This window comes from Rhinatrema bivittatum, chromosome 12, assembly GCF_901001135.1.
Source record: "Rhinatrema bivittatum chromosome 12, aRhiBiv1.1, whole genome shotgun sequence".
Classification (NCBI taxonomy): domain Eukaryota; kingdom Metazoa; phylum Chordata; class Amphibia; order Gymnophiona; family Rhinatrematidae; genus Rhinatrema; species Rhinatrema bivittatum.
The window spans coordinates 16,633,873-16,657,090 of record NC_042626.1 but is presented as its reverse complement, the minus strand read 5'-3'; the positions used below and the strand labels follow the sequence as shown (position 1 = coordinate 16,657,090).

Genomic DNA, 23,218 nt, shown 5'->3' with positions numbered 1-23,218 from the left:
GGGAGTGGGAGGGCAAAGGCAAACCAAACTGACATTCTCATACGTCACCCCCAGCATGGATTCAAATTGGCCATAAAATTCATAATCAGTATAGGAGCCGAAGACCTTCTGTGCAATTTTAAACCTCCCCAGCCAGTTTCCACCACCCAGTAAAACTACCCTTAAAATGATTTGCTATGGAAGCAAAGCCTGGAGTCTGTAGAGGAAGGGACAAATCTCAATATAAGCCCTGCACTTCCGATTATTCCCCCACCAATGGACCTGGGACGTTTCCCTTTACAACTCAATACAAAAAAATATATATATATTCAAATTCTGGTGACACCTCAGTAACAGTCATACAAACACCTTCCACTGCCAGACACTGCCACACCAAAACACCCTAACTTCCAGAACTCAAAAAGCACCCTCTAACTATGAAAAGACAACACTGCAGATAGTGCTACAGGCCTAGAACACCTATACACCTCCTGCTGTAAAAACAGAGCAAGCCAGACTGCTGCAGATCCCTCCACAGAAAATGGATGGATTTGTGGCTCTGATTAATTCCCATCGATGCGCTTAGGAAAATCAGAACTACAGATTCATACAGTACATGCAAGCAGGACAAAAGCAGGACTGGATCAGCCTGTTCGCTTGACGTGGGGTGAGATGACAGTCCTGCAGTGACAGCTGTGTGCCCAGCACTGAGCTGGACGCCTTTAACACGGCCCCTGAATCTGAATGGCTGTTTCTCTGAGCAGGACAGGGTGGGTGTGCCCGTGTCTGGGTAGAGCTGAGCTCTCAGCCCTGCCCTGGCTGACCGACACAGCAGGACGGAGTACCCAGAGTCAGGACGGCACAGTGCCCTGCAATACCATAAACGGCGATGGGTTACCCAGGGGTAAGCTGCGCTCGCCACCGAACGCTATTGACACAGTTTTCGAAAGAAATGTATGATTCTGTCTTTCTGCGATGCAACCAAGATTTACTCCAGGATGTAGTCCAGCTTCCCTCTCCTGGTAGAGGAAGGGATCTGAGCAGTCCGGAATTCCTGGCATTCCTTAGCCTGATAGAGGACTTTTCTATATTAATCTAATTGGGTAATTGTCTCTGAACAGAGAGAGAGAGAAATGCACTCACTCATAGCATTCAGACTGTGGACCATGCCAAGCGCCAGCCTCCTCCCATGCTGAGCGAGCTCTGTTTTCATAGACCCCCCCCCCCGAAACGTGGTAAGAGGACAGTCCTTTGCAATGTGCGACCTTGTCTGATTCTCACCACTGCTATCTAAAAGGTTCGTCCAAAAGCCTTAGCAGTGAGGGCTGGGAGCACATAGTCCTTGGTCTGTTCTGAATCTGTTCGGAGGGTCGGCTCGTGCCACGGTAAATCAAACCCATTGGGGCGAGTGAGATGAATGACAAGGGACATGTACGTCACATGGCTCCTTCTGCTGGTGCTGTCAGTCACATGCTATATCTGGCGCTGCTCCTGGGGGCATGTGTTAAATGCACTGTCTGTCGTTGATGCCACAGGTGTCACTCCCTGTTACCCAGGTCAGATCCCTATTATTCAGGGGTGGCTCGGTATTTCGGAGGGTGACAATCCCTGAATACAAGGGTGGCCCTGCCATGCAGTATCTGTGTATGGGGAGTGCTGAGAGCTCTGAGTGAAGTTTTAGGAGGTCTCTTACTGTAGCTTTTCCAGCTGGGTGTATGGGTGTGTGTGTGCGTTTGTGGATGTTTAGATTCCTTTATGCATGTATGTATATATATATATTTTTTATTTTTCCTAATGTTATTCCTGAATCTACTCTCCGGAAACCTCATATTGTGATTACTTATTTAGAACATCCTTTCCAGTGAAAAAAGCTTTTCTCTTCTGCATTAGATATTTGAATGTTTCTATCAGGTCTCCTCCTCTCCTTTCAGCCTAACCAACTAAAACAAAATGTATAAATGTGAAGATTTAATTCCCATACATTTCCTGCTCTGCCCCTGTCATTTCAGTCCACAAGGGTGCTGGTGGCAGTGGGCGCTGCGGTCCTGACTGCTGTGGGTTTTGTTGTCGGAAGCTACCTGGTGAGGAGGAGAAGGAAGCCCTTGGTGACGCTGAAGGACCCCAGTGAGAAGTATCTGCTATGCCTTGTTGATAAGACAGTAAGTGCTGGGCACTGCCGGCCGGGTGTGGCGTGGGATGCTCTCAGGTGGACGCGGTGCCAGCTGGGCATTGCTTAGGACCCTTAAGCAGCTCGAGGAGTCTCCAGGTTACGGCTGGGAGCCACATACAGCACAGTGACTGTAGTCCACAGCGCCTTGGCTTCTGTAAAATAATAAGATAATAAGGAAAGTGTAAGGGACCCCACATCTCATCTCTTCTCCCAATAAAGAATTCCAGAAAGAAAACTCACCCTACCACCCCGTTTAGTCAACAATGTCAACTCTCCTGGGCCTTGGAGTTATTCAGGCCTCTGTTTTATTATTTAAGGTTTCACAGTGGTCAGGAATGAAAGGTGTGCATCTTTTTATCCTGGCAACATTTCCCTTCCTCCCAAATCTCCTGCTCTGAGCTTCTTTTGGCTTGATTTACTAAGCTTTTATCCCACAGCCACAGTAAATCAAGCACTTTTTTCTTCTATTTGTGCTTTAAAGGTGCTAAAGTTGTTTTAGTGTCTTTTGCCGATGACAATCAGCACAGCAGCAACATAGTAGACTTAGAATCAATATGGTGGGATGACTACATAACAAGAACAATCAAAAGCCTCAAAACAAGGCAAGATCCTAGTCAGCTCGACTTCAGATTGGTAAATGGAGACCTCCCACGTGATATTTTTTTTTTTCTGAAGCTGCTAACAAAATGACATCAGGCCTGCTCGGGGTATATTTGGTGCTGTTCCTTGGAGGCCTGGCCCCTGTGCATAATATTTTACAAACCTTCAAATCTACAAATCCAAGGCTAGGCTTCCTCTTCTCCATTATTACGTTCTCTAAGTGCTTTGTAAAATGAACACTGGGAACTCCTCGGGGAAGTTCCCCTTTGAACATTGGCAGGCAGCACCATGGTTCATCTCGCCTCTAAGACGATCCCCTTTCCTTTGCAGGCTGGTAACCCACGCTAGTGCCAGCCCCTCAGTCCCGCAGACAACAGCCAGAAATGTTCAGAGCTTTGTAACACGAGATGCCTGGCGGAGCACAGAAGTACTTACATCAGCAGAGTTAATACCTCACAAAGGTTATGACAGCACCAGTGATGTCATCCAACACAACAATGGCCACACCACCTGCAGCAGCCATAAAAACTGATTTGTCTGTCAGATTTCATCAGTGGGCGGCCACGAGACCATTAAATCCAGAGAGGCTACTGCTGCTGTCCGTGCCTCCGTCCCGTGCATTAATAGGTCCGCATAGTCGCATATTTCCTCCATTTGTCTGGTGTTCTGTGGCCTGGCTCTCACACCTGAGCTGGCAGCCAAGATGGAACCCGCTCACTGCCATTTGTGATGGAGGGTTCCCAAACCGAGAGGCCCTGGACCTGCCCTCAAGGCCACCGGCGGCTTTATCCCTGACCGGTGCCTCTATAACCCCTCCCCTTCAGTGAGAATCCTCAGCAGGGAGCTGCAGATTGTGCTTACCTTCAGGGGTCGCTGTTGAATAATGACCGCAGCCCCCTCTGTTTGGGTGTTCTGACCGCTGCCCCCCCCCCCCCCCCCCAAAAAAAATCCTCTGGCCTCTTACCGCCCCATGAGAATCCTGGTCTGGGAATGGAACCCGAGTGCCTCTGAGCTGTTTGTCCTGGCCCCTCCGTTAAGAGCTTTAATAAACATTTAGTACATCTTTCATTGGTTCATTGTTCATCTTTTCATTGGTTCATTGGTTCATTGTTCATTGGTTGATTGTTATTGTTCTATGTAAAAAACCCCGGTCTAACCTCCCAGACCAGGGCAACCTTTTTGTTACATGTAAACCAGATTGATTTGTATTGCATACAGGAATTCCGGTATATAAAAATTAAAAATAAAATAAATAAATAATATAATAAATATCTTTTGTGCTGGGTTCGTTGTGTGGTTGACTTGAGCTAAGAAGGAGTAAACTTCAAACTATAAACTGAATGCACTGTAAGGACAAATGATGTGAGTACAGTACAGCGTATTCATCCGATGTTCAGCAAATTCTGTGCTTACAGCCAGCATATCCCTATGTACACAACTTAGCACAGCAATGAGATAAAGAAATACTGAGATGTGTGTACAGTGCCAGGCTGCACGTACAGTGCTGTGTGCAGTGCTGTGCTATGTACACAACTCAGCACTGCAATGAAATAAAGAAATACTGAGATGCGTGTACAGTGTCAGGTTGCACGTACAGTGCTGTGTGCAGTGCTGTGCTATGTACACAACTCAGCACTGCAATAAAATAAAGAAATAAATATTGAGATGTGTGTACAGTGTCAGGCTGCATGTACAGTGCTGTGTGCAGTGCTGTGCTATGTACACAACCCAGCACTGCAATGAGATAAAGAAATACTGAGATATGCGTACAGTGCCAGGCTGCATGTACAGTGCTGTGTACAGTGCTGTGCTATGTACACAAACTTAGCACTGCAATGAAATAAATAAATATTGAGATATGTGTACAGTGCCAGGCTGCATGTACAGAGATGTGTAGAGTGCTGTGCTCTGAGTGGTTAGGCTGCATGTCCAGTGCTGGGTTGGGTGTACAGCACTGTGCTGTATGTACAGGTCCAGGCTGCATGTACTATGCTGTGCTATATGTACAGGTTCGGGTTGTGTGTACAGTGCTGTGCTATGTGTACAGGTCTGGGCTGTGTGTACAGGGCTGTGCTATGGGCACAGTTTTAGGCTGCATATCCAGTGCTGGTTTGGATGTACAGTGCTGTGCTATGTGTACAGGTCCGGGCTGCGTGTACCGTGCTGTGCTATGTGTACAGGTCCGGGCTGCGTGTACAATGCTGTGCTATATTCACTCTGTGCAGCCCACATTCAAATCCTTATTTTCCTTAATTTAGCAGGTGAGTGCCAACACCCGAAGGTTTCGCTTTGCCCTCCCTTCACCAGACCATGTCTTGGGGCTTCCTGTCGGTGAGATTACTTCACAAATTCAACTTTATGTATTTATTTATTTCTTTTTACAGAGAATGGCAGCTGGGAATGGCATGTAGCACCTTTCATCCAAATAGGCTCTTAAAGTGCTTTTTCATTCATCACAGACATGCAGCCACCTCTGGGATGGATGGCTTGGCAGCATGTTGCTTGAGTTCATGTTGCATGAACGCTTCCAAAGGAGAGAAGAAGCCGTGCTGTTGTTACATTTGCTCACTGGTGGGCAAACGAAGGGAGTTAAGGGAGGAGCAGAGAGGATCTCAGTTATCTTCATAGGGTCAGGCTCCTCGCTATCCTGCCCCACCTTGCTTCCCTATGAGCTGCCGCCTTTGACATGGAAGCCTTCCAGTAATTCAGTGGAGTCAGTCCCTTTACTGATGCAAATCATTTTCAAACACACGTCGCAAGAGGCATGCACTAATTATTTATTTATCTATCTATACTTGATTACCTGCATTTCCTTTTAGGACTCAAAGCAGGGGTACAATAAATATTAGCAAGAAACAATAGCACTTCAAATAAATGCAATTCATAATAACAACCAATAAAACCAATCACAATAAAAACGAAATATGCATCAAATGTGTTGTAACTGTACAGTAAAGGCTGCAGAGCAGTAAAGACTTAGAAGAACACACAGTCATGGTCTCTAGAGACCGAAGGAGCCTAACAAGTTGTAGTGTGGGGTTCTGCATTATTCTGTGAGCCAGGGGGGCTAGTGTGAGGTTTCCTGTGAGCTGCATCATGGGGCAGTGTAGGATTCTGCGAGAGCTGCACCAGGGGGGACAGTGTGAGGTACTGGGTATGTTGCAAGCTGTCAACCTATTGGCATTTCTCTACAGGGAAGCATGTCTACCTCTCTGCCAGAATTGATGGGAGCCTCGTGGTCAGACCATACACACCCATCTCCAGTGACGAGGACAAAGGGTACGTGGATCTTGTCATCAAGGTATTCGATGTTATTCATAATCAGTGCTTTACAGTCATGATGTGAAGCCAAGTAAAATGCTAATGCAATCCACCACTCCACTGGGAGCAGCATAGGATCCTCGACAAGGAAGCTAAGTACTGAGCTGGAATCTGAAGGGAAGTGGACATAATAGGAGGTAATTACAGAAAAGCAAATTTCTGCTCCTTCCTTCATCTGGGTCCGGAACAACAGGGCTGCTAGCAGCGGGGGCCGAATTATACGGTGGGACAAGACTTAGGAGAGCGGAGGGAACAAGTAGCACAACGAATAGAAAGAAAACCAGAGAGGTTGGTCAAAAGTCCAGTTTGAGGAAAGAGAATGAATCTGTAGGCAGATGGAGAATTTTGAAAGAATAGAGTCTTGGGCTTCCTAAGAAGGGCAGAGAATGATAGAGACTTGAGGTTTCAACAGGAGAAGATCGAGGATAGAGATGTGGCCTTCACCGTGTGCAGTGCCTTTGGCCACCGCAGCTGCTGGGCAGTGTCTGTCAGTATACTACTGTGGTGTATGTTTTTCCCAGGTACCTGATCCATCTTTCCTGCCATATTATATACTCTGGAGCAGAAAGATACAGGCACACAAGCTCCTACTGGATTAGCAGACACAGTTTTCTCTCGTTTTGAAGGACATATGGGCCGATACAGTAAAAATCACGGGAGAGCGGGCAAGCGCCTGCTCTCTCGGCGCGCACACAGGCCACTCTCCTGTGCGCGCGATATAGTAAATTAATTTAAATTAGGGTCCGCGGCAAAAAAGAGGCGCTAGGGACACTAGCGCGTCCCTAGTGCCTCTTTTCGGACAGGAGCGGCAGCTGTCAGCGGGTTTGTCAGCCGACGCTCAATTTTGCTGGCATCGGTTCTCGAGCCCGCTGACAGCCACGGGTTCGGAAACCGGACGCCGGCAAAATTGAGCGTCCGGTTTTCAACCCGCGAGCCGCTGGCCCATTTAAATTTTTTTTTTTTTAAATGTTTTACTTTTTTTTACTTTTGGGGCCTCTGACTTAATATCGCCATGATATTAAGTCGGAGGGTGCACAGAAAAGCAGATTTTTACTGCTTTTCTGTGCACTTCCCCGGCGCCGGCAGAAATTAACGCCTACCTTTGGGTAAGCGCTAATTTCTTAAAGTAAAATGTGTAGCTTGGCTGCACATTTTACTTACTGTATCGCGCGGGAATACCTAATAGGGCCATCAAAATGTATTTGCATGTTGCAGGTGCTATTAGGTTCGGGGGGGGGGTTGGACGCGCATTTTCGACAGGCTATTACCCCTTCCTGAATAAGGGGTAAAGCTAGCGCGTTGAAAACGCGCGTCCAATCGCGGGTTAACAGGGTGCTCAGCTGGACTGCACTGTACTGTATCGGCCTGCATGTTAGTGCATCTGGACTTGCCTGATGTACTCTGCATGCCTGTTTGAGGAGGGGTTGTTTTTTTTTCCTAGTTGCTACATTACAGCAGATCTGGGGAATGCACAAAGTCCAGTCACTGCTGACACCGTATATTGGGTTGAGCTGCAGTCTTTGATCCCTGGCTGAGGGCTGAAGGGATATAAAAGTAAGAAAAGAATCCCTGGGTGGTTGAGAAGGAAGGCTCCTGGTGGTGGATTCCAGCTCCGGATCCAACTAAGCTGAAGGCCCAAACGAGCAGGCAGAAACTGCCCCCTCCCACATCCCAGAGGATTTGACCATTCTTTTCCACATGATGACATCACTAACATTACGGACCTCTATGTAACACCACTGCAGTCCTCCTATAATGCTCTAGGGCTCGCTTCATCAGAAAAATAATGGTCTAACCCTAAAAGTAGTTCTACAGATGCAGAGGGCTGATATCTCTCTCTCTCTTTCTCTGACTGTGAAATATTAATCTTGAAGAGGATTCTTATTTTTTAATTTAAAAACATCACAGTCATGCTTACAACTGATACTTGTCTTGGAAGTCACTGGCACCTATTGCTTCTGCCATGTCTGTCTGTCTATGCTTCCGTGTGCATGTGTCGGGGGCCCTCTCCATGGATTGGTCAGAAGTTTGACGGACGGGCCTCTTACTGAGGTTCCAGGACACCTCTCAAACTCCATTCAGCTCCGTCCATGGAAAGAGCCTCCGGCAGAATGTGCTGGGAGAGCGGGACCAGGAGTGCAAAGGAGCCACGGTGCCACAGTCCAGGCTTGCATTTTCTCAGCTTGTTTCTTTCTTTCTCATTTGCCTCTCCACCGTCCCCTGCAAGATCTATTTTAAAGGCACGCATCCAAAGTTTCCTGACGGAGGAAAAATGAGCCAGTATCTGGAGAATTTGGCGATTGGAGACATGATCGAGTTCCGAGGTCCTGGCGGGTTGCTGGTTTATCAGGGAAAAGGTAACGTGTGGACAACTTGCAGGGGACAGGAAAACCATTCTGTAACTGTAGAGCCTCCTATGGCACCTTATAGAGCAACCAATTTATTGAGGCAAGAGCTTCCGAGGACAGAGTCCACTTCGTACAGCCTCCTGTATCGGTACTTTCAGGGATACTCTGGTGCTTTGATTTTCTTTGTTAAATAACTCTAATCAATAACATTGCTCCTGCTTGCCCCTCTCTTTCCTCAGCAGTAATTGTATCTCTGTTTATTGCCCCTGCATGCCCCACTCTCTGTCTTGCACTCAAACATACAGCATGTGACTGCTGGAAGGGGATGTTTTGGGGAGAGGTGTTGGCTTAGTCTGTGCTCGGCAAAGCTACGCACCTTCCTCATCTCCTGCTTCCACAATCCCTGGATAGGTCTGGGACCATTCGCTTGCCCTCCTCTTCCCGCTGTCAGCAGCGCTTCTCTGTTCTCTCCCTTCTGCTATCGTCCCCTCCCCAACCTGTGACCAGCAGTTCATCTCAGGCCCGGCCGCTCCCTCCTACAGTAGGGCTACTTTCTGTCTCCCCAGGGTCAGACAGCAGCTTTTAAGTGAATGAACATCATCCTAGGCTGAAAAATGATTTGCTTACAGGCTACATTCAGCCCGAGGGCCACCAGTTTGGCCACCACTGTATAGAGACATAGAAACGTGACAGCAGAAAAAGACCGAACGGCCTATCTAGTTTGCCCATCCTTGGTGAGTCTTTTCAGATGTTCAAGTTGGTCCAAGACGAAGCCCAAGCATGCCACCTGCGGGTGGAGTCGTCAAAAATGGAGGGATAAAGGAAAAAGCCTCCCCCCTCCCAAAAAAAAAGGCAGGACTCTAAGTTCAGGCAGGAAATGTGGTACAAAGCAGGTCTGAATCAGCCTGACCTGGAAAAATGGAGTCATCTGTTGGTCCTTTCCAGGGCTGCTTCTGACCACTGCAAACCATGAGCAAACTTCCGAGTGCTTCTAACCCTTCTTTTCCCACTGAGGTCGACCCGTTCTCGTCCTGAGACTGCCACTCACTCTGCCTCTCGTTTCAGGGAAGTTTGCCATCCAGCCGGATAAGAAATCCCCTGCTCAGGTGAAATTCGCCAAAGCCCTAGGACTGATCGCTGGAGGCACAGGTGTGTGTAAGGGATGCTTCCCAGGCTTGACAACCCAAGTCCGAGTCAGCGGGAGATGGACCTTCAGTCCCGGAGTCCCGTGCATTCTTACTTTACTGTCATGCCAGCACCTTTTGGGACGGAAGTTAGGCCTGGCCTACGTCTTTAACCTCAATGGAATTTGTCTGTCTGCGGTGCTGCCGGTGCTAAAGGTGCATTATCCTCTCCCCTTCTGTCCTGGACCCTGCTGCAGCTGGGGTTCTGTGGTTCATTGGCCGGGGAGACCCAGGCGGGGTAGTGCTTGCGATACAGTCTGCCCCTGCTGCTTAAGAGGAGTGGCGCACTGAGACCCCAGAACCTTTACAGTCTCACCTCGGTTTAGCGTGATCTGTCTGTTCATGCACTGTCTCTCGGCTGTGATCAAGTGCCGATCGGCCTCACACCCATACAGCCAGGCAGCAGAAAGAGACTGGAAGCATGGGACCTTCTCAGAACCAAGGTCGGAGCAGCATTTACTGTACTAAGCAACTCGCTGGGCAGACTGGATGGACCCATTTGGGTCTTTATCAGTCATTTAATAGGTTGCTCTGTTAAGAGACTCAGTTTTAGAATTATATAGCTAGGAAAAAGAGAGAGAGCGATAATGGGATACATTTAAAAAATGCTCAGCACTTCACTTAGGCCCAAAGTTTAGCAGAACTTTCAATATTCAGAAAAGTGGCAAGCAGACAAGTTATCCGGCTACTTTGCCTGGGATATTCAGCAGAGCACTGCCGATTAAGCACTCTGCTGAATGTACCCGGATAGCTTTATCCGGCTAACCCTAGGAGGTAAGTTATACGGATAATTCAGAATACTGGAGTTAATCAGATAACTGGTCAGACCAGCGGTAGTGGCCACAGAGGCAACGAGAGACAGCCACACTTCATGGTCCCGCAGCCTGCCACGGAGGGGGAGGGGATGGGAGATAGCCAGTGCCCCCCTCTTTTTACCCCCATAGACGGGTCACCTGGCATCCTGTGGGCCAGGCAACCTGGTGGGGGAGGTAAGTGGCGGGGGTGGATAGGAGACAGCCTAGGGGGGGTTTCCTGGAAGACCTAGCAGACTTTTATTGTCTTCTCCTCTCATTTTAGTAAATCTGACTGTGTGCAAGCCACGTGTTGCGGACACACTGAGCCAAAATCCTGAAAGCATTATTGGAGGTTGTCAGGGAATGAGAACTGCACACTGGCGCTCTTTCTGATATGTTTCTGCAGGTCTGACACCCATGCTGCAGCTTATTCGAGCCATCATGAAGGACCCCAATGACCAAACCAAATGTTCTCTCCTGTTTGCCAACCAGGTTGGTTCTATAGCTGTATCCTGAATGTCTGAACGCTTTGTGTCAAGGACATAAGATCAGTCAGAACTGTGGACTGAGAATGACTGACATACTGCAGGTTTAGAATCTGTACTAATGCAGGAAAACTCATACATCCGTCTTAGTTTATTTTTTACAAAAACACAAATTCGCTTACTATGATCATCCTCCAAACGATCTAAAGTCCATGGTTTATTAAAAAATACATTAAGGGAGACTTCATTCACTGCATAAATCCCATTGCATGATGAGAGGATTTATCTGCATATAACCTTGTCACAGCTCTAACAGAGATGTTATTAAGGGGTCCCATGAGGCAGGCATTGGTTTTCTGAAAAAGCAGCATATTTGTATGATGATGTTATGTAGCATCGTTGACAAATCAAACAAAATTTGGATTTTTAGCCTGTCTTTCCAAATAATGCTCCAGGTGGCTTACAGCATTATTAGTTAGTCCCTTCCCCAAAGAGCTTACAGTCTGAGTGTTTACCTAGGTCAATGGCCAACAAAGCGACTTGCCCACAGTCATAAGGTGTGCCAGTGGAAGAAGTGGGATTTGAACTTTGGTTTCCAGCCCATTGTTCTAACCCAGGAGTGGCCAATTCCGGTCCTCAAGGGCCACAAACCGGGCTGGTTTGGAGGGTAACCCTCATCCTTATGCATGAAATAGATTTGTACACAATGAAGGCAGATCTCTCCCATGCATATTTATTAGGAATATCCTGAAAACCTGACTAACCAGAGGTGCCAACACCTTTTCTAACCACTAGGCCACTCCTTCTGGATGCCAAGCCAGTAGGAAGTAGGACTGAGTCCTTCTGCTGCCAAAGCTTGGGGTGACCTTTGGGGGGGTTTCTGAAATCATGGGGGTCAGGATGGGGGAAAGGATTGGGCTGACAGGAATTTATTTTTTTTTTATCGTGGCTGTTGAGAGGAAGGGGGCACTGCTGACTTGGTTGGGTTTTTTGTTTTTAGAGCCTTTGCCAGCTGGTGCTGATTTTCCGGGCTAGCCAGCTAAATTTAGGCTGAGGCCCCTAATTCCAGCCGGCTGAATTTAGAATGATTTTCAGCTGACAATCATCTTAACTAGGCCAGTCAAAACTATTTTGGAAAAGTTAACCACCATCTAACCTTATTTATTTTGGATAATTCATTATATTTACGTCTCAGCTCTCATTTATTAAATATTTTTTCACCGCTTTTACCCACTTGGTGGTCTCTGCCGCCCCTACCCCTCAGATAGGCTGTTTGGGCAATGCCAGTGATCCTTGGTAGTGCCAGGACTAGAGGACACATCTTTCCAAAACCACTCGCAGCGCTGCTGGTCACTAGCAGGAATCATCTGTGCCAGCAGTGTCTCCCTGGGTCGCCCAGACCGGACCAACCCGATCTGGCAGAGGTTCTGAAACTGCCCAGTTCTGAGCTTGGAGTCCCCGGGACAGCCCTCTCAGCCATTCGTTTTATGCTGATGATACTCCGATGTACACATGCCCCCTCACCCATTCCACTTCTCAATGAATTTTGTGAACTTACCCATAGATCTCTCTCTAATCTTACTTTTATTCACCATGTTCCTTCCACTGTACTTCCCCTCTCCTCTCCATCCCAATGCAGACTACACTGGTGACTGGTCTATATGGTATTGGAGGAGGTCTTTTTCTGTGGATATGGTGGCAGATCTCTATTGGTGCCACTAGTAGATCTTTTGCTCTGGGTGCCACTTGCAGATCTCTCTGCATGGGTGTCACTAGCAGACCCAGTGGCATATCTCATGCTATGGGTTCACTGGCAGATGTCTTTCTGTGGGTGCTGGTGGCAGATCTCTCATTGTGTGTCATTGGCAGATCTCTCTCTATGGATGCCAATGGTAGATCACTCGCTATGGGTGTCCCTGGCAAATCTCTTGCTATGGGTGCCGCTGACAGATCTACCTCTATGGAGAGCAGTGGTAGATTTCCCTCTATAGGTGCTGGTGGCTGATCTCTCTCTAATGATGCCAGTGGGAGATCTCCTTCTATGGGAGTTGGTGGCAGACCTCTTGCTATGGATACCACTGGCAGATCTCCCTCTATAGGTGCCAGTGAATGACTGGTGGGTCTCTCTCTATGGGTGCACCCTCTGCCTGAAATGCCAACTCCTTTCCACTGCAGATGCTGTCTCCAAGACACACCTAATCTTTCTTGTCTTATGGATCTTATTCAAAAAGAACTTGTTTTCCACTCTGCCAGTGGAAACAAATCTTTATTGAATAAAGCCCTTAGAGTCTAATGCTTACCTAATCAATTAAAGTTTAGTGATATATTGCATTCCACTATTTGATACATATATTACTATATGTGATGATAAAGCATTTCTGGATCACAAGTCATACTGAGCCCTGTATTCCCTCTCTTTATATAGATTACAGTGGTGTAATATGGTGTACTATAGGCTCTCTCTGTTTTATACCCCGCTGGTAATATAATATGTGCCCTGTACTCCTTCTCTGTGCTTCTACGCCACCAGCGATATAATTCACTATGCTGTATTTTCAGACTGATAAAGACATACTTCTTCGGGATGAGCTAGAGGAGCTGCAAACACGGCATCCAGATCGCTTGAAGCTGTGGTTCATTGTAGACCGAGCTCCAGCAGGTAGTTTCCAGTCTCCCCTCATCGTTACTTGTTCTGCACTGACGTAGCTGAGGGCTCACTCTGTGCCTGCTGTAGAGGAGCACCGAGATGAGCCAAAACGAAATGCTAGGACATGTCTTCACCAGAAGAATCTATTGAAGTTCTCCTACTATATTTCACAAGCGTGTGAGATCCCTGGGCATGGTGACATGCTACCGCTGTGTCTCCAGACCCAGTGACATGCTGCTAAATTTAAATTTACTTTGAAAATAAAATCCTTTATCTACACGGTCAACAATTAAGTGTTGCTAATACAGCAGAAATTGAGGACAGTCCATCAATTTCACTAGTTATACATATGTAGAAACACCTGTACTTGAAATGCAGTGTTTGTACACCTGCATACTTTGTGAAATTGGCGGGTTGACTTCTGTTTCTGCATTATGATGAATACTGGGTCAATCATATTTGTCTTCTATTGGGTGTCTCTTTGAGGTAATTAAGTATTATGTCATGACATCACAATTGCTATGAAGTCCTGACTGAATGTGCATTTTTCAGAATGCCTCCAGCAGCTGAATATAAGCCCTTCCATAGGGTATCCATGCATTGGTTTTAGGCAATCCAGGTTTATATGATCATAGAAATTTCCCATCAGCAGTTGATATTACATTTGTTGGACAGTGCCATCCACTGCAATGTGACAGCTCTGCCTCCTGCATTAAACCTCTACCACTGAAACACAAAGCAGGAATGGAAGAGGAAACCCCAGGAGGCTAGAAATAGGCAGAGAGCACTGACTGTGCGAGAAGTCAGTGACAATGATGCAGGGATGGTGGATAGCAGAAAGAGTTCCCAGTGCAAGCAGTGATGTGTGTTATAGGCAAAGGGCAGTGATGGTGATTAACATGGCATCTTTTTATGTTACAGGATGGGAGTACAGCGAGGGATTTGTGAATGCCTCTGTGATCAGGGATCACCTGCCTGCACCAGCAGAGGATACCCTGATCCTGATGTGTGGCCCTCCACCTATGATTCAAATTGCTTGCAATCCTAGTCTTGACATGTTGGGATATGCTCAGGACCTACGTTTTATTTATTGATTCCCTCTGACCTCACACATACAGAGATATCCAGAGAACCTGTGCTTTATCTGTTGCTCCCATTTGCCCCAGGTCACTGGGATAACCAGAGAATCTGTGCTTTGTTAATCCCATCCACCCCAAGTACTCTGGGATAACCAGAGAATCCGTTTTTTTAGTGTATTAACCCTCTCTGACCTGACAGACTTACTTTGATTTATCTTTATATCCCATCTGTGAGAAATGGATATGAGCAACCAGGCTAACGTAGATATGGATCTCTTACTAGCTTAGCTATGGAAGCTGCTCTTTTAGTTCAGCAATAGTCTTTTGTTTGGAGCCAAAAGATTTCACGCTCATATTCCAAGATCCCCAGTTGGAAAAATGGGCTGTGGCACTGCAGAGTGCACATTAACTAATCCCAGCTATACCAGGATTCCCACTAATTTATAGTTTATTCATTAATAGCATCCTAATTCAATATGCAGGCCTACCCCCAGAATAAATCATCTACCTGTTAATGGGCACATGTTTTTTACCTTTGGGTATATACATTCAATTGAAAATTATTTAAAACTGATAAAATTCCTTTCCACCCACTGATTATTAGCACAGGCAAACAGTCATATCCTTTAATGCAAATGAATTAAAAAAAGAATCCCATTGTATAGAACAGTACAACTTAAGGAAACTCATAATTATATAGGTTCAAATGTTACTGGGTGAGCTTTGAACCTTTTCTTATTGGAGGATAGGTTTTTACTTCAACTCATCTCTCACTCCCCTGGTGGAATTAAAGGGCTCCATGTGGGAAGATTTAAGGGGGACTTCTTGCAGGCAGGCTGTCCCCTTCATCAGGCTTCCCCTGTCCCATTGGGCAGTGCCAGGTACTTGCCTCACTAGCAGAGTTCCTGCCAGCAGAGCACTCAAGAGGTCCAACCCAGCAGTCAGCACTACAGTGCCTCCAGATTTCTAATGCTTGGTTTGTGATGTCATCTGTGACATCATAGCTAATCAGATCCAGCCTTGTGAGAAAAGCGATGACAATGGGTCAGCACATGGCAGTCCCAAGAGCTTAGGGGCGAGCAACTTACAAGATTTCACATATTGTAACGTTTGCAATATTGCCCAGTTCACATCTAAGAGCAAGGGTATTCAAAAAGCTGGAGACTGGTCCTGCTTCATAAACCACTATTAATTCTGATTTCTGCAGCTGCCTTCACCGTCCAGTATTAAATGCTTTTAATAATGCATTTTCAGTGTTTTGTATGCAAATCTAACCATGTTTTTGTATTTAAATTGGTCTTTTGCATCTGTTGCTGGTAATATTTGTTGTCGGTGCTGTGGTATCTTTTAATGGGATTATGGATTCTTATTGTGTTATGTGGCTATTTTGTGACCACTTTCAGCTAACATTGGAAAAGTGGGATAGAAATGTAATAATAATAATTAACTTGCTGTGCTTAGCACTCCCAATAAACTGTTTTTCAGTCTGCATTTTTCTGACCATTGTACCAAATTGAGTCTTTCTTATTTCCAGTGCCAGAGCTGCTGCTTGTTTGCATATGAGAAAATGCAATAAAGTTCTCAACCGCATTTCCCATTTGTGTCATTCCACACGTTTCATCTGCATTGGCTCCCTGTTTGACAAGTTCAGATAGAGATTAGAATTGTATTAGTCCCTTCAGATGCACAGAAATAAAAGTGAGATCCTGTTACTGGGCTAACATAATAAGTATGAAACCAGCTTTTGAGAGCTGTGCTGCCTTCATCAGGTCAGCGAACAGCGCTCCCGAAAGCACGTCATGAACACATTCACACAATCCAATAAAAAACGCATTGTCTGCAGCTTGTTCTTGAGGGTAATTTTAAAACACCCTGCGTAGTGATAAAGTCTGCATTGTATGTTGTGCATGGAGATTTACAGAATATTTTCAAAGCCAATTTATGTGCATAAGTTTGCTTTCAAAATGTGCCCTCTTTGGAGGGTGTAACTTATGCACGGAAGTGCCGACTCCAGCTCTGGAACACCTCTGCTCAGTTTGTGCTTGAAACTAGGATACACATACCCTTTTATGTGCAGAGCCCCAGATGATTTATGTGCATCAATGGCTTTGAAAATGAGACCACCCTCAGGAGGACAATTTTCAAAGCCATATATGCAGGTAAGTAGCCATTTCTGCGTGTAAACGAGCCATCTGAGAATTACCCCCCCCATGATGCGGCGTTCCACAACACATGGATTTTGCAGTGGTGTTGAGGAGGCATTCCCGGGGATGTGCGTAGGTCAGGAAGGAGAGGGAGGAACATAACAGGCCTAGACTGCACATTTCACTCTCAGTGCATTATTTTCCTTGAGAAAAGCACCTGCAATGAAAGCAGGTGCAAACGTCTACAGGTACTTTGTATCCTCAGCAAGTTTCATACTGAAAAGTGTGCTTGGCGCAAAGCCTGTAGGCAAAAGGTACCCACGCGGACAGTCTGAAAATTCTTTCCTGTTTGTATATACCCAAATGAACTAATGGCACTCCCACTAGTCTATACAGCTATTCAGCTGCTCTTGGGTTATCACTAGTGCTAGTTTACACTGCCCAGATCTCATGCAAGAGTAACTTACTCACCATATCCTCCTGCCTTCCACCCCCATTCCTCCAAGGGATGGCAGCAATGGGGAAACATGGCAAGTGCACACCTCCCAGCCATTCCACACCTGGGCAGCCCTTTCACTCTCCTCCACTTAAACCTACCAATTCCCAGTCCCCACTCTGGTGCAGCCCTCTCACTTTCCTCCACCAACCCCATTCACCCGCCTCAGTGCAGTCTTATTCTTCCAGCTCCACACACGCTCCATCCAACCACCCAGTCTCCCCAACCTGCAGCCTGCTCTCCTCCTCCCCATGTTCTCTCCTCTTCTCCCCTCCAGCCCTTTCATTCTCTCACTCTTTCTTCTTCACATCTCCCTCTGCCTTCTCAGGTGCTGCCTTCCCCTCCACCATAAGCCCAGTCAGGGACAAAGATGTCCCTCATCTCCTCTAATGATATTTCTGATGCCTCTGCCACTCCCCAGCTCCTACGCCTGGGCCCCAATTGACAACTGGGACCAAAGATGCTTCTGCAATTTGCCCCTGCTCCTGCTTTCTCCAGCCAAGAAAATGCGCTCACCCCAGGTGAGTGGAAGAGTGCTGCTTCAAAACCTTGGCAATTCCTTAATAAAAATGCACTTGTTTTAGTTCTTGGACCTTGAAGTTATGGTGTGAACTCCAGCAGCAGGAACCTCAAACCACTGCTGCCAAAAAGAAAGAAAATCAGTCAACATCGCACTCTTTTTGCCTCTCTCGGCAGTTCCTCTTTGCCATGTCTTCCATTTTGCTACTCAATAACACTGGTGGCTCTTCCCAATATTTCTTTCCTCTTACTTCTGGTGATCTTTTCTCACCTTCTTTTGTTCCTCACCTTCACTGTGCAAATCAGCTCTGCTTTTTTCTTGCCTTTTTACCTACCCCAAGTTGTTTCCTCCCCCCTTTTCAAAGCCACCTAACCTGATGGCTAGCAAAGACATTGTCATTCACACCAACTAAGCTGGCAACAGTATAGATCCAACATATTGATGTATTCCAGGGCTAATAAAATAGCTGATCTATATTACTTTGAATATTTCTCAGGTTGGAAGCTACCAGTCTGTCCCTATAACCTCTTAAGAAGTTTCCGTTTCTTTCAGCTTTCCCATGTTTGCAGGTACCGTGGTCTCCTGGGATTCAGAGACCTGCTTGGAATCTACAGTAAGTGAATGATACCGGATCTTTGCTCACCTCTCATCCTGATGCCATATCTTGGGGAGCTATGATGTTCTGTCACAAGCAACAGACTACATTATAATAATATTTCCAGTCACATGTCACTTCAGTCCTTTAGTTCGGGGTAGGGTCTCTTATTTGGAAGCCAGAAGGTTGCAAGTTCAAAGTCCAAGCAACCCAGTTAAAAAAACAGGCACAGCAAGGGTTAAAGGGTCTTACCTCCCATCCTGGCAGAGTTTGCAGTTATCTGTTCAAAAGAGCTGCCTCTGGTGACACAGAAACGGTTATAGTGGTGTGACCATTTGTTAAATCTCATCCTGGTGCTCTTGCTTAGAGCTGTACCAGTAACATATTCATTCCTCAGGCTCTATGTTGCTGATGTACCTTTTGATCAGACAGTGGTCCAATGTCACATCCTCTTCTTAGATGCTATCTTAGGTGACAACAGTCCTCCTGATGACACATCTCTTCTTCAGACATTGTTCTGGTGATGTGGCCCTTGCTGGAGCCACAGTACTTGCTGTGGAACAGTCCCAGTGATGTGACCCTTGGCCTGGTCATGATTAGGGAAGAAAAAAGTAAACTGCAAACATCCTGAAATAAATAAGTGTTTCAAGAGCTGAACTGCTCCTAGGAATAATTGGCAGAAGAGCTTAAAGAAAGTTTATGTAGACCTGTTCAGCACTGGTGGATTTTTTTCCATTGCAAATATAGCTTTCCATCATTTCTTTCACAGTGATAAAACAACCTGCGGTTTTCAGATACTGCAGCAGTATTTCCTCTTTCATGTGGGGATTCTTGTCCTTGAAATGAAGAAGGTGATTAACAAGGACTCCACGGATCTCTCTGGTTCTCTCCTGCACCCCATACACAATAATCAGTCCTGTACAGTTTGTGCCTATGGAGGTGCAGAAGTCATGCAGCTTCTCATAACAGCTCTTATTGACGCCTTCTAAGTCTATCATTGACTTCTCCAGAATCCTCTCATAAGGATCCTGGTCCATTTCCCTGATTTTGTACGTGTCTCCCAGCTGCACCGTCTGCACAGCAATCTGGAAGCTGGTTTGTTTGTCCCCTCCAGTCAGAGTCCAGATCCAGTCCACCCCCAGTAAGATTTCTTGCTGCTTGGTCATTTTGCTAGTGGAAATCTGATCCTCCATCCCTTTCTCCTTGCACAAGCTGATGAAGCTCATCAAAAACACCTCGTTTAGAGTCCTGGTGCTTATGTTCAGCTTTTGTTGGGGGTCCTGGAATCCCAGATAACCCCTCACCTTTTCGGCCGCATGCAGCAGGATTTGGGTAAAGATCTCACATACCACGTCAGGTTTGTTATCTTGTGCCAAAAACATAGTCTGATTTTGCCCCATCTTTCCAATCTGAAAATGTTCTCGAGAGTCTGGGCTGTCACAGATGTTATTTGATGTTGCAGCCTCGAAGGCTCTAGCCGTATTTTTGTCTGGCTCTGGAGAAGCAGGGCATGCAGATGATTTGTATGTCCACTTTAGGAAAAAGTAAATCCCAAACAAAAGGCAAACTCCCAAAAATGAAACAGTCAAGTCACTTGCATTCTAGGCATCTGTCCTTCTGAAAGTGCAACTGCTTCAGCTTTTGGCATCAGATTTCCAAAATTGTTTACAGGTAATCCCACTTAGACTTCAGAAATAAAAAGTCAGAACAGCTGATAGGAATATGCTGTCTCTTAGTAGCTCTGCTGGGCCTTACCCTAGGCTCTGCTTTCGGTCTGTTTCTTTCCTGTGGTCACTTCCATTTCCTGCTAAATTACCTGTTGGAGCTGGCCCTGAGCCTGGCTCAGCCTCTTTGGATTGGTTTGTTCCCCTCTGTGATGTCACAAAGGGGTTTGTTTTAGGGAGGCCTTGGTAGTCAGACATCTGACACCTTCTCTTCATACAAGTATTCAAGGTGAGTCTGTAACTGGCAGTCACTGCTGGTTCAATTTAAAACACAAGACAAGAAGCTCCACAAGACTCTGAATAGTAAGTCTGGCTATATGCAGTTTTTCTCAGAAGATATATTTTATTAAATATCATCATTGTAGGACGATATTCATGTTTCTGTCATGTAACTGTTATGCATTATAATTCTGGAAAATTAATAAACATGTTTTCACAAATTAAAAAAAAAAATCACCATTGTATAGGTTTGTGGTTTGTTAATGTAAATTACACAGTTTAGAGTACAGAGTTTTAGACTTCACCCAGTTAAAATCTTGGTCAGGTGACCTAATAAAATGATAGTATTCCTAGAAATCAGAGAAAAAAATTAGCAGTCTATGATTATTTATTTAGCCAACCCTAATGGCTCTACACTGGCTACCAATTGATTCACGCATTCTTTTTAAAATGTTATGTACTCTACATAAAGTAATTTTTGGCGATCAAAATGACTGGATGAAAGCTATGATACGATTACACACTCCACAAAGAAACCTCAGATCAGCAAATAAAGGCCTTCTGACAGTACCGTCTGTTAACATGGCTACACTAACGTTAGTGCGAGACAGAGCAATCTCACTATCAGGCCCAAAGCATTGGAATGAAATGCCACTTGAACTAAGAATGCAATCGGATTTTAAAGTTTTTAAAAGAATCTGAAAACCTGGTTATTTAAGAGAACTTATAGCACGGCTGATTGATGCATTTTTACTAATCTTATTTTCTTATGCTGTTCTTATCTATATTTTATTTTGATTTTAACTATTTGTTCTATTGTAAAACTTGTTTTATTTCATTTCTGTGTATTCTCAAAATTATTTTATACTCAAAGATGTATTTATTTTCTTAATCATGTAAACCGTTGTGAAAGTTTTTACTAAACGACGGTCTAGAAATCCTGGTAAATAAATAAATAAATAAATATACCGTTGTTCCATATAATGACCACAATGGTTTACAGTAGTAACATTCATTACTATTAATTAGCAAATGATGGTTTTCATAGGTAGTATTCATAAGCAGGGCTTAACATATCTCACATGAAATTAAAATGTTCCAATACATATTAAATTGTTTATTAAAGATCTAAGACTAAAGGCGAGTAATTCATTAAAATACTATAACAAATATCATATAATAGTCTGTACATTGTCTTAAGATTCTTATATTCTCTCATTATGTTTTATTCCTCCTGCTTCAAATAATATCTCTGCATCATTTTTCCTTGATTTCCATGGATTTTATTATCATGATTTGATATCATGAGCCAATAATGCTTGGATGACAGGCTGAAGTTTCAGCCTATTTCTACTCATAAACTTATCCTCCCTAGCAGAACCAATAGCAGGTGCATTCCATTCAACCATGTACACAGATTTCACAGACACCACCCCTACACTACACAGCTGGGGGCCATGATTAATCCAAGATCCGGAGAGTTGCAAGAGTACCAGAGGCACTGGGGCCAGTGGCTGCTCTGGTGCAAAGGTGAGAATGAACTGAAATCCATCAATATATCTTCAAAAAAGAATTATTTGGTGTTAAACGCACACAATCTGCTCTAGAATCCTTTCAGAATGAACTAATCCCAGAGCCAGACAGTAGTGATATCACAATGATATCATAAGAGAGTCATGTTTATATGGGCCTGCATGAGGGCTTTAACTGCAAGACTGAAGCTGGCCATCAGAGGCAGGTGCAGGTATGAAATGTGCTCTCTTTCTACAGTAGGGAGAAGAGGCGCCAATGGATGGGGGGAGGGGATTGAGGGAGATAGTGGAGGACTGGGAATTAATGGCAGAGGGATGGAGGAGGAGTACTAAGGATGGGCAGTAAGGAGAAGCTGCAGTGGCATTGTGGAGTGCTTAATAACCACAGATGGGAAAGTAAACTCCAAGGTCCTACGAATGTCTCCCTCAGAAATCCAGGGAATTCAATTTCCAAACTCCATATTCCATGCAAAACTGTTGCTCTAAAGAAAGGCTTTACTGAAAATAAACATCAATGTTATAACCTCCCATGAAGCCAAATGCTTCATTTATTATCCACTGCTTCTCTAGGGATGATCATTGTCTTAAACCCCTCTAAGAAGTAAGCATGACAAGCCCAATTACATTTCCTGGTGCAAGTGGGGTTCTCTGAGTCTCCTACTACCCTTACTACACAAATGTTTCTCAGTGGGGCAATTCCCTTAAGGATTCCTTCTAGCATAATTCCATTCACAATAATCCAGTCCCTGGAGATCTGGACTCCTGAAAAGATTCTCACATGGATACACTGAAAGGACATTCGATGGTCACACTCTCTTTCTCCTTCACCCCATTGGTACACAGCTGGATGCTGCCTCTGGAGATCCTGTCGTGGACCCCCCCCCCTCCTTCTTCCTCCTCCTCCTCTGGAGCCAATAATTTTTCCCTTGGAGGAAGAAAATCTCCTGTTCTCACCTCCTTCTCCAAGGCTCTCTCTGATAGGACTCTCTTCATCTCTCACTAGGGGTGAGGTGGCGTAGGGGTCTCTGTCCATTACATTCCAGGCTCTCCCAATGAGAGATGCTTTCGACCCTGCAAAATGCCATAACATTCCCAGTACTAGAGACATTAACTTTACTGGGGAGTCCAAGGGGCTCTCACACCATTAAGAAAAGGATATGAGGGCTCACTCTGTAATAGGGACCGGGTGCTAGGGGCCACATTCTCAGGGCTGGGATGAGGCTCTAGGAGCTGCTTACTCTCTGATCCACTCGCTTTTCCAGGAAGGGATGTGGTGCCAGGGGCCACTCCCTCTGAATAAAGCAGGGCTGGATATTAGGGGGCCACTTTCTCTCCGTCAGGACCTCTGGAGGTATCGAGGGCTCGCTCGCTTTCTCTCTGG

At 45.5% G+C, this 23,218-nt stretch overlaps 2 protein-coding genes across 6 annotated transcripts; one reads left to right on the top strand and one right to left on the bottom strand.

Annotated features, from left to right (window-relative positions):
* Nucleotides 1-629: 629 nt before the first annotated feature.
* On the top strand, nucleotides 630-16,197 carry LOC115074575 (NADH-cytochrome b5 reductase 1). 3 transcript variants are annotated; one of them, XM_029574153.1, is made up of 9 exons: nucleotides 630-883; nucleotides 1,989-2,138; nucleotides 5,011-5,080; nucleotides 5,944-6,050; nucleotides 8,298-8,427; nucleotides 9,484-9,567; nucleotides 10,803-10,888; nucleotides 13,441-13,540; nucleotides 14,450-16,197. In XM_029574153.1, the coding sequence occupies exons 1-9, from the start codon at nucleotides 869-871 to the stop codon at nucleotides 14,620-14,622; spliced, it is 915 nt and encodes a 304-aa protein (XP_029430013.1). In that variant the 5' UTR covers nucleotides 630-868; the 3' UTR covers nucleotides 14,623-16,197. The 3 variants fall into 3 exon arrangements, with proteins under 3 accessions (XP_029430013.1, XP_029430014.1, XP_029430012.1); XM_029574152.1 differs by having other exon boundaries at nucleotides 637-883; nucleotides 5,008-5,080; XM_029574154.1 differs by lacking the exon at nucleotides 9,484-9,567 and having other exon boundaries at nucleotides 632-883; nucleotides 5,008-5,080.
* LOC115074576 (rab15 effector protein-like) lies at nucleotides 1,931-23,215 on the bottom strand. Of its 3 annotated transcripts, XR_003852282.1 has the most exons (3): nucleotides 23,076-23,215; nucleotides 22,792-22,908; nucleotides 1,931-2,301 (listed from the first exon to the last, which is right to left on the bottom strand). XR_003852282.1 is itself a non-coding variant. In XM_029574155.1 (2 exons), exon 1 carries the CDS (start codon nucleotides 19,760-19,762, stop codon nucleotides 19,049-19,051), a length of 714 nt encoding a protein of 237 aa, XP_029430015.1. In that variant the 5' UTR covers nucleotides 19,763-20,314; the 3' UTR covers nucleotides 1,931-2,301; nucleotides 18,615-19,048. The 3 variants fall into 3 exon arrangements, 1 of the variants encoding a protein (XP_029430015.1); XR_003852281.1 differs by lacking the exons at nucleotides 22,792-22,908; nucleotides 23,076-23,215 and adding an exon at nucleotides 2,913-3,001; XM_029574155.1 differs by lacking the exons at nucleotides 22,792-22,908; nucleotides 23,076-23,215 and adding an exon at nucleotides 18,615-20,314.
* Between the last annotated feature and the right edge of the window lie 3 nt (nucleotides 23,216-23,218).

Bases quoted from the DNA above. Each gene is read 5' to 3' on its own strand.
- LOC115074575 (XM_029574152.1), top strand. The intron at 2,139-5,007 runs GTAAGTGCTGGG...TCCTTAATTTAG, and splicing joins TATGCCTTGTTGATAAGACA to CAGGTGAGTGCCAACACCCG. The intron at 5,081-5,943 runs GTGAGATTACTT...ATTTCTCTACAG, and splicing joins TGTCTTGGGGCTTCCTGTCG to GGAAGCATGTCTACCTCTCT.
- LOC115074576 (XM_029574155.1), bottom strand. From the start codon at position 19,762: ATGGGGCAAAATCAGACTATGTTTTTGGCACAAGATAACAAACCTGAC.